The 12,543-nt window shown below is 39.6% G+C and overlaps 3 protein-coding genes and 1 long non-coding RNA gene across 8 annotated transcripts in view; 2 read left to right on the top strand and 2 right to left on the bottom strand.

Moving 5' to 3' along the window:
- Positions 1–2,173: 2,173 nt before the first annotated feature.
- On the bottom strand, positions 2,174–6,189 carry LOC105276877 (protein SET). Of its 2 annotated transcripts, none has more exons than XM_011334860.3 (5): positions 5,841–6,189; positions 5,209–5,398; positions 4,864–5,069; positions 4,504–4,768; positions 2,174–4,417 (listed from the first exon to the last, which is right to left on the bottom strand). In XM_011334860.3, exons 1-5 carry the CDS (start codon positions 6,093–6,095, stop codon positions 4,398–4,400), a joined length of 936 nt encoding a protein of 311 aa, XP_011333162.1. In that variant the 5' UTR covers positions 6,096–6,189; the 3' UTR covers positions 2,174–4,397. The 2 variants fall into 2 exon arrangements, with proteins under 2 accessions (XP_011333162.1, XP_011333163.1); XM_011334861.3 differs by having other exon boundaries at positions 4,864–5,060; positions 5,841–6,188.
- An 847-nt stretch (positions 6,190–7,036) lies between these two features.
- Positions 7,037–10,187, top strand: LOC105276875 (coatomer subunit delta). Its single transcript, XM_011334855.2, has 8 exons — positions 7,037–7,258; positions 7,459–7,498; positions 7,791–8,014; positions 8,089–8,477; positions 8,563–8,736; positions 8,821–9,134; positions 9,273–9,589; positions 9,675–10,187. The coding sequence occupies exons 1-8, from the start codon at positions 7,256–7,258 to the stop codon at positions 9,762–9,764; spliced, it is 1,551 nt and encodes a 516-aa protein (XP_011333157.1). The 5' UTR covers positions 7,037–7,255; the 3' UTR covers positions 9,765–10,187.
- On the bottom strand, positions 10,089–12,069 carry LOC105276876 (DNA-binding protein RFXANK). Of its 4 annotated transcripts, none has more exons than XM_011334859.3 (6): positions 11,939–12,069; positions 11,320–11,579; positions 11,101–11,233; positions 10,801–11,021; positions 10,580–10,727; positions 10,089–10,499 (listed from the first exon to the last, which is right to left on the bottom strand). In XM_011334859.3, exons 2-6 carry the CDS (start codon positions 11,575–11,577, stop codon positions 10,447–10,449), a joined length of 813 nt encoding a protein of 270 aa, XP_011333161.1. In that variant the 5' UTR covers positions 11,578–11,579; positions 11,939–12,069; the 3' UTR covers positions 10,089–10,446. The 4 variants fall into 4 exon arrangements, with proteins under 4 accessions (XP_011333161.1, XP_011333158.1, XP_011333159.1 ...); XM_011334856.3 differs by lacking the exon at positions 11,939–12,069 and adding an exon at positions 11,727–11,932; XM_011334857.3 differs by lacking the exon at positions 11,939–12,069 and adding an exon at positions 11,662–11,874.
- Positions 12,070–12,221: 152 nt separating this feature from the next.
- LOC105276872 overlaps positions 12,222–12,543 on the top strand; it is a 30,231-nt gene continuing 29,909 nt past the window's right edge. The window contains exon 1 of the long non-coding RNA XR_002193103.2: positions 12,222–12,359. This is a non-coding gene — a long non-coding RNA (uncharacterized LOC105276872). The remainder of the gene's footprint in view (positions 12,360–12,543) is intronic.

The raw sequence follows: 12,543 nt of genomic DNA, 5'->3' as shown, positions 1-12,543 counted from the left end.
ATACTTTTATTACAATTTAGTCTCTCGCTCTCCTTTATCAAAAAATAAATATCATAGAATTATCTAACTGTGCATAATTATATGTAGATTTCTTCGCACGCATGTAGCACAGCTTGCAAACACGAGAGCACGAGGCAGTCACACCGTTTCTGGATCAGCATCATCCTCGTCCTCGGTGGCTTCTTCCGCAGCTTCTGCTGCTCCATTGGCACAAAGGACCTTTTTTTGCCAAAGTCTCATCAACAGTGGCCCCCTTGTCGCGCGAATTTTCGTACCACCCACCAAGGCACACACGCCTGCCTTCGAATCTGAACAAGTGGAAAATGACCTACATAATTTGCCATTTGCAAATAGCGACGTTAACTCTCTATATTGTTGACGACAAGTTGTGTATAATTTTCTCAAACTTTGGAGAATGAAAAGTTTTGTTATTGTTAAACTCTAATGCTACTACAATAGATTCTTACTCGCAGATTACGCATTTAATAATAACTTTGTTACAAGTTTGTTACTGGCTCATAAATTTGTTGCAATCATTAATTGATCTCGATTCATTTTACATCGATAATTTCACATGAAGACATCTGCGTTCCGATTTGAGATCCATCATCGAAGCAGAGATATCGACGCTGGCTATGACACACGTAACACGTCCTGGTTCACAGTATCGTGCATTGTAAAAAACTCCCGCGTATCACACCGTCAGAAGAGAGTCGTCCTCGAAGTTTGCCGTCTTACGCAGCGCGTAACATTTTCGAACCTGAAGTGGCACTTTTTTGTCGCAACAGTGATGACGACGAGGAGGTAGCATGTGCTCGGTCTGCTTGCAAGAGACCGGCCGAATGAGGACGGGGAAGCAACGGAACGATCATAAATATCGATGTAAAAACGAAGAATTTGACAATTCACGAGAGGAAAAAAGGTGGACGACTAATGCTTCGCGTAAGGGCCCGAGGACAAATTTATTTGCTTGGTCGCTTCCTGTTCCGCGTTTCGGCAGGCGGCAATGATCGTCGAAGTCCCATGACTCCCACGGCGCACAGTGGGAGAAAAGGCTCTGTTTCTGGACAAATATCTACCGGCAGTCCAATTTTCAACCGATTTGAAAAATTTTTTTTTTAACTTACTCGTTATGAGTTCCTCTACAACGTATTACTGCTAATTTTTCAAGATAAAGCTGAAATTCAAAATGGCGCATCCATTATGGTGGTCAAACATATTAAACTCCCGTGATGGTGAATATATATTACCTATATTATCTACGTATATACAGATTTTTAGAGTCACTAAGTACGAATCTGAGATCAAATTGTTTAAATTCAGAATAACATTCGATATGGCAGTTAAGAAAAACGAAATTTTTCATTATTCAGTAATCTGCACAGAAATTGATATCTAAGTTTCTGGGATCACTAATTACAAATCCATAATCTATATTTCAATTTTTAACGAGTGACTGAATTTTACTTTATTAAAGTATTTTATTAATAACGCAATACTTACTCCCTTTTACCACAAGATATGTAAAAATGTATATGTGCACGCGCGCGCGCGCGCGCGTGTGTGTAAAAGGGTTCTTATCTATCTTTTTATGCTTTTTGTGGTTTTGTTTTTTTTATTTTTATATATTTTAAATTTGTATATACGTAGATAATATAGGTAATATATTCACCATCACGGGAGTTTAATATGTTTGACCACCAATAATGGATGCGCCATTTTGAATTTCAGCTTTATCTTGAAAAATTAGCAGTAATACGTTGTAGAGGAACTCATAACGAGTAAGTTAAAAAAAATTTTTCAAATCGGTTGAAAATTGGACTGTCGGTAGATTTTTGTCCAGAAACAGAGCCTTTTCTCCCACTGTGCGGCGCTTTCAACTACAAAGAAAACACTGAATTAATTTCATTCTCCAAAATGTGATCTTGATTTTTCTGAAAATTAATTTATAAAATTACGATGTAATAAAATTACCGAGTGCTCTCCTATCATTTATTCCCATGTACGTAACAGCTATTTTTATACGGCTCGCACATTGAGACGCCGTTTTCTAATTATTATTGGAGACCAAAGTGCGACTATAAACTGACTGTCGTTTGCGACAAGTATCGGAATCCCGTGTATGTACATTTATATCTACGACTATAATGGACAATATTAAAACTCATTTGTATCTCAAACTGGCAACTTTATTCGGTTGATTTGTTGCAGGATTGCGTAATACGAGCACGTCGTCTGACATAAAGGAGATTTACACTTGATGCTCTCTCTTTCTCGCGCGTCCTCGCTGATACATTTTTATTTATCTTTTATGCGTTGGAAGAACTGTTCTCACATAGCCAAATACAAATAGTTTTCAGGACAGGATCCCCGTGAAAAAGGCGATGAAGAAATTCGTTATAATTCGCTGCTCCCTAGGAGGAGTCAAATAACTATCCTTTCTCAGATAAAGTAGCGAATCGAATCGATAGGTACCAGTGAATATATATACACAACACAGAAATGTCTAATGATAAAATACGAATCTTATTGGTCTTATTATTTCTATAATTTTGACAATATTTTTTCTCACACACATATATGCTAGCAGTAATACATATTAATTCTAATGAATACTGACAGAATTGTAATCAAGTAATAAGACAGCACGTAGTCTTAATTAAAAAAATATCGCTGTTGTACTTAGTTCTAAAATTAAACAATTACAGCTTATCTTATCAAATCGGCTAGTTAGCGCTTTCTATTCGAGATGTAATTACTTGTTTCTTCCTAGGCTCCGATGAATGCGGAGTAACGAGATTCGATTTATTGATTCGATTTGTGGATGTGCGATGAATAATTCGTATTCGATTAAGCAGTTTCCGCTATTGACGTCAAATATGCAAGTTGTAAGAGCACCGTTGAGGCTTTTCATGCTGACTTCACCTTTGTTCACGCATGCAACGCTATAATCTCGTAAAGTGAAATCACTATTAATAGTAATGTATCAAACGTGAGAAATGTTCGCGAAACACTTATTTTACGTGATAATGAGTAAATTCATGTGACACTTAGTGAAAGAAGAGACGAACGAGGTGAACCGAGATTAAGATGTTTTTTTTTTAGCGTGACAAACTCGCGACGGACATACACAACAAATATAAAATATATATTCAAACTTATATCATGAAAAATGGAACAAGTACGTCGGAACCTTTAGCAGAAATCATGTATGATACTATGACGAGTATTCAATTAGATCGCGTGAGCAACATTTTACCGTTACTCGAGAGCGACTTGTCACTCTCACTTCGCAACCAAATTAAATTATTGAAGGTAATAAAACTACAACTCTACATGACGCAGCCGCAAATAAAAGTATTACGACAATACATAATACAATTTCTGTGTCCTCATTTATTGGAGACATTTTATATAATGTTATATAGCCAAAATCACATAATGTACGATAGTATAGGGTAAATTTTTAGTGTAACTTATAAATCAGACAATATAATAATTTCATTATACATATTAATAAAGTATAAAATTATGCAAAATTGTCAAAATAAAAAAGGCGCGATAAAATTGTGATTCACAGCGCTATAAAATTGAATTGTGAGTTAATAACAATTGTGACTTGAGCGCAAAATGTTCAACACTATCGAAAAGTAGTACGTTGTATAGCAGCATATACATTGATTCTACCTGTAAGTTGGCTGGATTGTAGCAAAAGATAAAATCTTTATTCTATTATTCCTTTTATTTAAAAATAATAATAAGATAGTACTTGTGTAAAAGTTCGTGTACCTCGTGCGTAGCAGTAGAAGATACAAATTGCCACTCTCAAAAATTCTATTTAAGACACCTCGTTCTCTGGAAGTCATATTCATCTAAAGAATAAATTTTCACGTGAAAGCAATTAAATGGAAACTCCTCACCTAGCGCCTCCTATTTTATACGCCCCCTAATTTATCGGTAAAATTCGCAATATTAAGAACCGAGCGACCATCTTTCCGTCACGTATCTTATTAAGAGAGAACGACTAGGCCATATGAATATAACTGAGGAATTCGTCTTACGTTCTGATTTACTGATTTCAAGAGTGCGCGAGAGTGAGACCTATCTAATCTAATCCAGACCCCTTCCCTTCAAACCACTTTCAATATATCTTAACAAATGGCTGCATTTTTATACACGGGTTCTCAATCGAAAGAGTCTAGATCCTCTAAATTCTGTTCTACGTTCGTACGATCGAGGGAAAGTGTGTCTCCTGAGATTTATTCATATGGCATAATATATCTTCAGTCCAGTAGATTTTCTCTGCTGATTTATTCCGTGCATAATGTCATCCATTGTTTTTTCCTCTTTTATAGTGTTTGTGAAGTATGATGTTAGTCGGAAATCGGTTTGCGACTCTATTCGGGTTCCTCCCCCTCTGCAACAATCAAATCGATCCTTATGCAATGTCACGCACGTACAACACGTACATCGTGAACGAAACTCTCTTTTCTCGACGCCTACCTTCGCGATCCACGCACTCGTCGTCTACCAACAGATCATCCTCTTCGTTAACACCGTCATCCTCGTCATTCACAGCCTCCTCCTCGTCGTCATCCTCGTCGACATCATCCTCGACTACGACTATACTGTCATCCCCTTCCTCCCCCTCTCCTCCTTCGTCACCATCGTCTGCTCCGTCTTCCTCTTCCTCCTCTTCTTCGCTTTCACACTCTTCACCGTCAACCTCAATGCCATTCTCGACATCTATATCTGGAGCCAAGTAATACTAAAACCGACCCAATCATGTAAGTAACACGAATAAAATTCTTTCAGGTCATACCAATTTCTTAGATCTAAATTATAAAGAAAAAAAAGATTTACCTGCAATGGGTTAGGCCACATGTCATCCTTAATTAGTTCGGCTATCTCATCTGAGCTTGGATCCCCATGATCCGTGAACCAATCGAAGAATGATCTGTGTTTGAGTGGCCTCTTGCGTCCTTTCAACGGTGCTTTGGTCTTTGTCCTCTTTGTTAAATCCGCACCCTCTTTCCAACGAATAGGCGTACTTTGAGATGCTGGATCTCCTGCAAAACAGCAGGAGATCATTATAACTAGGATACTCGATTGAATTATAAATGTCGCATGTGTACATTCCTCATGAATCACCGAGGCGTACGCTCTCTGTTGTACCGTAAACTCAACAACAAGAAGAAATGCGCTCACCAGAAGATCCTAAATGAAATTCCTTAGTTAAAACATCATTTTCAAAATATGGGTTCTCGTCGAAGTAAAAATTAATCCTATAGCCAGATTTGATGTCCTCGAATTCCTCGACTTCTAATTTGTTTAAAAATCTCAGTGCGTCCTCCTCGTCCTCTTCTAGTATTTCCGCTATTTCTTTGTTGTTTACGAACTAAGCTTCTTTATAAGAAACAATGATCCTCGACAGTGACGATAAACGTAAAAGCGGATCGACTTAACTCAGAAACAGCGATAATGCATGCAACTTATCACACGTACTCAGTTGCATTAATTTATAGGCACGTTAGACATCGAGAAATCGGAACGTTGCGACGTACGACGCACGCGCCACTGCGCATTTCCACGATAAGATAATAATGCAAATTATCGAGAATGTAACGTTACTCCGATGTTTGATACAAGAATCGTAATTATAAAACGCACAATCGTACATGCAGTTGTATACACGCTCATGCACGTATACAAGTAGGCAAGATGGCGGCGGTCGCCGGCGGACGCCGGCATCGCCGAGAAATGTCAAGACGACGCGCGAGCGCTTCGATTTCTCGTTGCCGGTTGACGAGCGACGAGCGCCTAGCCGAGCAAAAGGATACAGCGGTGACCCAAAAGTTGGGTATCCTCTTGATGATGTCGTTACGCTTCTGGAAGTAGGGCTTGCGCAGCTTGTTATACTTCTTCTCGACCTCGAGGATCTCGTCGCTGGCCTTCTCGTTCAGGCCATCGATTTGATTCTGACAACCGTCGATCTCCTCGAGGGTTTTCTGTATCTCGATGTCGTAGTCCCGTGCGTCCCCCTCGCCCGAGCCCGGGTCCTCCAGCTCCCTGGCCTTCTTGGTCGGCGACGACATGGTTGTTAAACGCGCGCTCTTGCCACCACTACACGCGCCGCACTCTGTTTATTTCCCGTGTGCGCTCGCTCTCGTCACGCTGACACCGAATGCGCGGCGCGCGAGTAACTGCGGTCATGAGTCACGTGTCACTATATAGATAGCGAGCTACTGTACTTTCATCGCGGTACAGATGTTGACAAGTAATTGCCGGCTCTTTTGATATTTAAAAACAAATGCGTACACTTCAACAGGTATAATTCTCGAATCTTTCTTTTTAATACCAAGGTCCATTGTTGCGTGCTAGTCGTTTTATAAAAATAAAACTTTTGACAGATTGTTGAGTTATATGTAGAACTCGGAGATAAAAATCTGTTTATTTTATTTTATTTGAGTAATATAATTTAAATGTAATACAAATATACATTTATCTGATGCTCAAGTTCATTTCTAATTGAACATAAACATTTTCTCTCTCTCTCTCTCTCTCTCTCCTTTTAATTTACTTTTGAATCATATTCTTTTAAGATAAAATCTTTTTGTTTTACTTTATTAAATTGTATTACAAATAAAACTGCCGTCGACCCAATATTGAATCGTACTACTGAAGCAGTAGGCTTCACTTTTCAATCAAAAGCAGCGGACAAAAGCAGAAGACTCTAGCGGAGTTTTTGGGAATTAAAAAATGGAGCTTACGCTAAGGACGCCTGCTTCCAATCTATCGAAAAATATGATTCATGGTGAATACTTTTGTAAAGAAATTTATACGTGTTTCTTAAAACGAAAAGTGTCAACCACTATACTATATTCAAATTAGTCATATTATTTATTAATTGTAAAAGAAGTGTATGTAAGCGATCCACTTAGAGCTACAAATGCTTCAAAACTTTTTCTATCTTTTTTAAAATAAAAAAGGATAAAAAGTGATGCGTTTGTAGCGTTAAGTGAACCGCGCCCTATTGCATCACACCCTCCTGTGCAACGTCATCAGATCAGTCAATCATTTTATACCTTCTTACACTTTTCATCATGGCACACGTCAGCAGAGTGCGCCCTCTGCTCTCCTCTTTCGTGTATTTGTATGTGATGTGGAGTGCAGATCGGTTCGTTTAAAAAAAGTACGAAAAAGTGTTGCTTGGATTAATCGCGGGACACGCAGCCTCTCGAGATTGCTCGTCAGGATGGTAAGTGGCGATCCGTTCTCGTTCGCGCGAGGCCGTCGTCGTGTGGCATCGCGACGCGTACTCCTAAAGGACGTCTCGTCGCGGAGCCACGATCTCGCGACGTCGGCCGCAGATGTCATCCATTAGCAACGAATTGTCAGGCGTTAGTCCATAAGTCTCGCCAGCTGAATGCATGCGGAATACTCGCTTTCTTTTTGTAGGTACTCATCGCCGCCGCGGTATGCACGAAAGCCGGGAAGGGTGAGTAACAGAATATTCCTACGTCTCGCATCGCCCCCCGGGTGCGCGCGCGTGTATGTGTCTCGTTCCGATGGTGCCACCCGGCTCTGCCTAAGTTAATCACATGACGATAAACGTTCTAATTTATGCTTTGCCACACGTATCATGAAATGAGCACTAATTATTTGTAATTGTTTAAGTGACGGTCATGCATCTCTCGTTACGTTAAACGTATTCGTCGACGAAATTATGTAACATGATCAATTTGGTGGTAACGTTTATGCCATAAGTATGGTACGAATTATTCTTCCAGCTATACTTTCTCGTCAGTTTGTCGAGATGACAAAAGCAAGGATAGAAGGCTTACTCGCCGCATTCCCGAAACTGATGAGCTCGGGTAAACAGCATACCTTCGTGGAAACCGAATCCGTCAGATATGTTTATCAGCCCCTTGAAAAAGTATATATGCTGCTTATTACTACTAAGGCCAGCAATATTTTGGAAGATCTGGAAACTCTGAGGCTTTTCGCAAGAGTAGTAAGTAGATTATCAAGGTAGATTGCACAAATTGCATTATTCATGTACGACACAATGCTGTCTGAATCTTGCAGATACCCGAATATTGCCTTAATTCGATGGACGAGATGGAGATAGCAGAAAACATGTTCAATTTGATATTTGCGTTCGATGAGATAGTTGCATTAGGATACAGGGAGAACGTTAATTTGGCACAAGTCAGAACCTTCGTGGAGATGGATTCCCATGAGGAGAAAGTTTACGAGGCGGTCAGGAAGACGCAGGAGCGCGAGGCTAAGAACAAGATGCGTGAGAAGGCCAAGGAGTTGCAGAGGCAGAGGATGATGGAGGCTAACAAAAAGGGTATCAAAAGTACCAGTTTCAGTGGAGGATACGGAAGCGGTGCTGCTCCAGCTACTCCGTCTGTCGGTGACACAGCCAATTTCGTGCCCGAGCCGATTAGACCTTCCTATAAGCCGAAGCAGTATGATCAATTTTTATAAACACTTGATTGCAATCATGTGTATCAATAAATTTTTGCTATTATAATGTATAATATTTTCCAACAGGAAACCGTCAGTCAATGCCGGACCAGGTGCAATGAAATTAGGTGGCAAATCCCGTGATGTGGATTCGTTCGTTGATCAATTGAAGGAGGAAGGAGAGAATGTCGTATCTGGGCCGGTTGCCGCCCCCGGAGCGAAACTACCGCCGATTTCTACTCAAATAATTAACACGGAATTGTACGTCATTGCATTGATACGATAGGAAAATTTTCAGGTTTGTTCGCAAAGAACGAGATTATTCAAATGCATTTCCACCAATAGGGTTCACTTAAGGCAAGAGGAGAGACTCAACGTGCGCGTCGGTCGTGACGGAGGTTTGCAGAATTTCGAGTTGCACGGTTTGGTCACCTTACACATCTCCGACGAGAAGTGGGGACGTATTCGTGTGCAAATTGACAACAGCGACACACGAGGTATCCAATTGCAAACTCATCCAAACGTGGACAAGGAATTGTTTAGAGCGCACGGACAGATAGGTCTGAAAGTACCTACGAAACCGTTCCCGTTGAATACCGACGTCGGAGTGCTGAAGTGGCGTTTCCAGGCTCAAGACGAGACAGCACTACCAATCTCAAGTGAGACATCTTTATATACAGGACTCTATCTTTAATATAAATTATTAATCGTATATTTACGATATAAATTAATAATTTTAAGCTTCTAAAAGCTAAAATTATGCATATCTAATTTACTATTTTTTTGTTTTATAATAGTAAATTGTTGGCCATCTGAGAACGGAGAGGGCGGCTGCGACGTGAATATCGAGTACGAATTGGAGCAGGCAGATATCGAATTGAACGACGTCCAGATAAATATCCCTCTGCCTATCGGGTGCAATCCTATCGTCAGCGAATGCGACGGACAGTACACGCACGAAGCACGACGAAACACGTTAGTCTGGTCCCTGCCGGTGATCGATGCTTCTACAAAATCTGGCTCGATGGAATTCTCCGCCCCTTCTTCTACACCCGCGGACTTTTTCCCGCTTCACGTTTCATTTACGTCCAAAACGCCGTATGCCAAAATTAAGGTACGGAAAACGGGCAAATTTATAGGCGTCGAGTAAACGATAGAGCACGTAACGTGTAAGTAATTGCGCTATCTTTGCTTTCCAGGTTAACGAAGTCCTGCTTGTCGAAGACGAGAGCCCAGTTAAGTATTCGGTAGAAACTGTATTCTTTACTGATAATTACGAAGTTGTATAAGATATAATAAATGATAGATAAAGTATTTGCGCATTCGAGAATGTGGCGATAGACAGACAGAGTTCAACGGGAGACATAATGTTGCAGTCAACAATCGAGTTTAATTACTACTTAAATTTTATTGCCATACAATCATTCCTTGTATGAACGATGAACATCCGTTGGTATATATATATATATATCCTTTGGTATATTCGTGTACATGTATCGATTTGTTATGCTATTTAATAATTATTCAGTGCCGAATACTTATATAAGTTTGTAAAAAAACAGATATATTTTATTTAAGAAAAATTGGGCAATGACCTAGGCATGGAAATTTATTGTAAGTTTGACTTTTTATTTTAGTATATATATATTTTAGTATTACAATATCGTTCGCAGAGAGTTGTATTACTACCAAATATACATATATCCAATTTTTGTTATTCGTTTGTAACTTTATATACCTTATCTCAGTAAATATTTCATGCATCCTTAAATATATATATATATATACTTTTTTATTAACATTTATTAAAAAAGTACACTACCTGTATACGTACAAATCTTTTTGCAATTAAACCCGAAAATATTAGTATTTGTTTTATTTACAATTTGTAGATATGTATTTATACTACATATATGTACAGATTTTTAGATATTTACAATTAAAGTGTTCAACACTTTATCTAGTCATAGTTCATAATACGTTTATGAGTTGTGGTATCAAGTGATTTTCAATAACTGCCTTGGCTGCAAACATAAATTAAAAATTGAAATCAATTTCTCAGACATAAATTATAAAACACAGTTTGAAGGTAATATTTGCTTACCATTCATTGAATTATTCATTATTGCTGCTTTGTAAGCACTTATATTTGAAGAATTAGTCAGTGTCACTTCTGCACCTTTTGTTAACAATTCATAGCAGACATGTGGATGATCGTAATGTGCTCCATATATAAGCGGAGTATTACCATCCTATATCGGAGCAGAAAGGATTATTGCGATTACAAAAAATTGTTAGATGTCAAATTTTTACAGTAATACTTGCCTCGTCACATGTGTTTGGATCAGCATTATGACTCAACAGTAATTTAACAACGTCATGGTGCCCATAAGCAGCTGCCAGGTGTAAACTCGTCTCCAATTTTGGGCCACGAAAATTTACGTTCGCACCCCACTTCAGCAACTGCTTAACGCTGCCTAATTGACCGTACGCACAAGCCCACATCAGTCCTGTCAAACCCTTTTCATCAGTCGCATCTACGGAACCTGTACAAAGATGATTTATTTTACAATAATAATAATGTACAAGTCAATTTAAACATAAGATATACAGCATATAATTTACTTGAATGTATGTGATCAGGCGTAAGTTCCCCTTGACCCGCCAAGGTATGAAATGTGATGTCGTTCCCAACGTACAGCTGATGTATCTGGGTCTGAGTATTGCCTCTTTGCAAATTCGTGAGCAAAGTGGGCGGCTAGAGATGAGCAAAATGAATCTTTGCAGAGAAATATTTACGTACTATAGATGCATATGGGGATGTAGAATTGGAGGGAAAAGTACTTTGTACGGCTGGAACGCACTGGTCCTGGTCGCGTCTTGCCACGCTCCTGGTGCCCAGTGCCATTTTGTCTCGATCGGCTCGGATTTGCAGTTTACGTTCTCCGGCTTGTAAATCAGGGGCTTCGGTCGTATTCCGATCGCCGATGCGTCCGGGGTGACGCTCTTGTTGCTCTCGGTGGAACGTCGACCATCCTTTGCCTCGTCATCGTCATCCTGTTCCTCCTTCATAATCAACTCCGAGTGAATCTGATTCTCCATAGCTGTCAAACAATTATAGAAACCATTCCGAGATCCATTCCGTTCCGGAGCGAGAGATGTGAGATTACGATTAAATTCTATTACGTTATAGTTTTATTCGTCGCACGTACGAGCGTAAAGATAGATACCAGCTGTTCATTAAGTACAACCTTTGTCATGTCGCAGCTTAGAGTCGTTTGAACGTTTCGAATTCGGCATTGTCCTCTCGTAAAGTTGAACAGCTGGTTGCCGTTCCGTAGGCGCTCATGCCCTCTTGAACGTGTTGCTATAATACGGGCGCTTATAACTTTAGTTCCGAGAGCATCCGTGCCTGCAGAACGGTACCTCTTTGTTCAAAGTTGAGTATCTATAGAATGATAACCTTGTAAGTTCTAAGCTAAGCGCGCGTGAAGTAGTATTTATCGTGACGGACAGTGTGGCATTCAAGGATCGAGCGCCTGTGGAATTGCAACCCGAATATCACTCGGGAGATCCGCGCCTGCAGAATGACAGCCGACCTGTCAAGTCATCGTCGTATGGCAGGTTGCCATTCTGCAGGCGTTTCGCGGCTCCGCTGCTCCAGTTGCGAATGTCTGTTTATTAGTTCTCAAAAATTCCGCTACGAGCCTCCACTGTCTCGGATTGAATTGGAGGTTAGTAGTATGACTCAATGCTGGGTGCGCCGTATTTTATTTTATATTGATACGTTTCGACAGAGTTAGAGTGGGTAGTTTTATTTTGATCTGGTATAACTTACAATTAATGAAGAACTGGCAGAATTCTGCTGTTCAACGATGAATTGCGTAAGTTTTTATTTTTACATATAGCATAGTGAGACTAAAAGAGATATAGATAAAATTTACTTTTATTATATTATATAATTCGATGAAATAATAAGGTTAACTTGGATATAAGATTAAGATATCTTTTGAGATATTATGTATTTTGTTGATAACAAAAGTTGATAGCTCGCACGAGTATGAGTAT

Source organism: Ooceraea biroi, chromosome 3 (genome assembly GCF_003672135.1).
Source record: "Ooceraea biroi isolate clonal line C1 chromosome 3, Obir_v5.4, whole genome shotgun sequence".
In the NCBI taxonomy this organism is placed as follows: domain Eukaryota; kingdom Metazoa; phylum Arthropoda; class Insecta; order Hymenoptera; family Formicidae; genus Ooceraea; species Ooceraea biroi.
The sequence above is the reverse complement of the archived record's forward strand: the minus strand, read 5'-3'. Positions and strand labels throughout refer to the sequence as shown.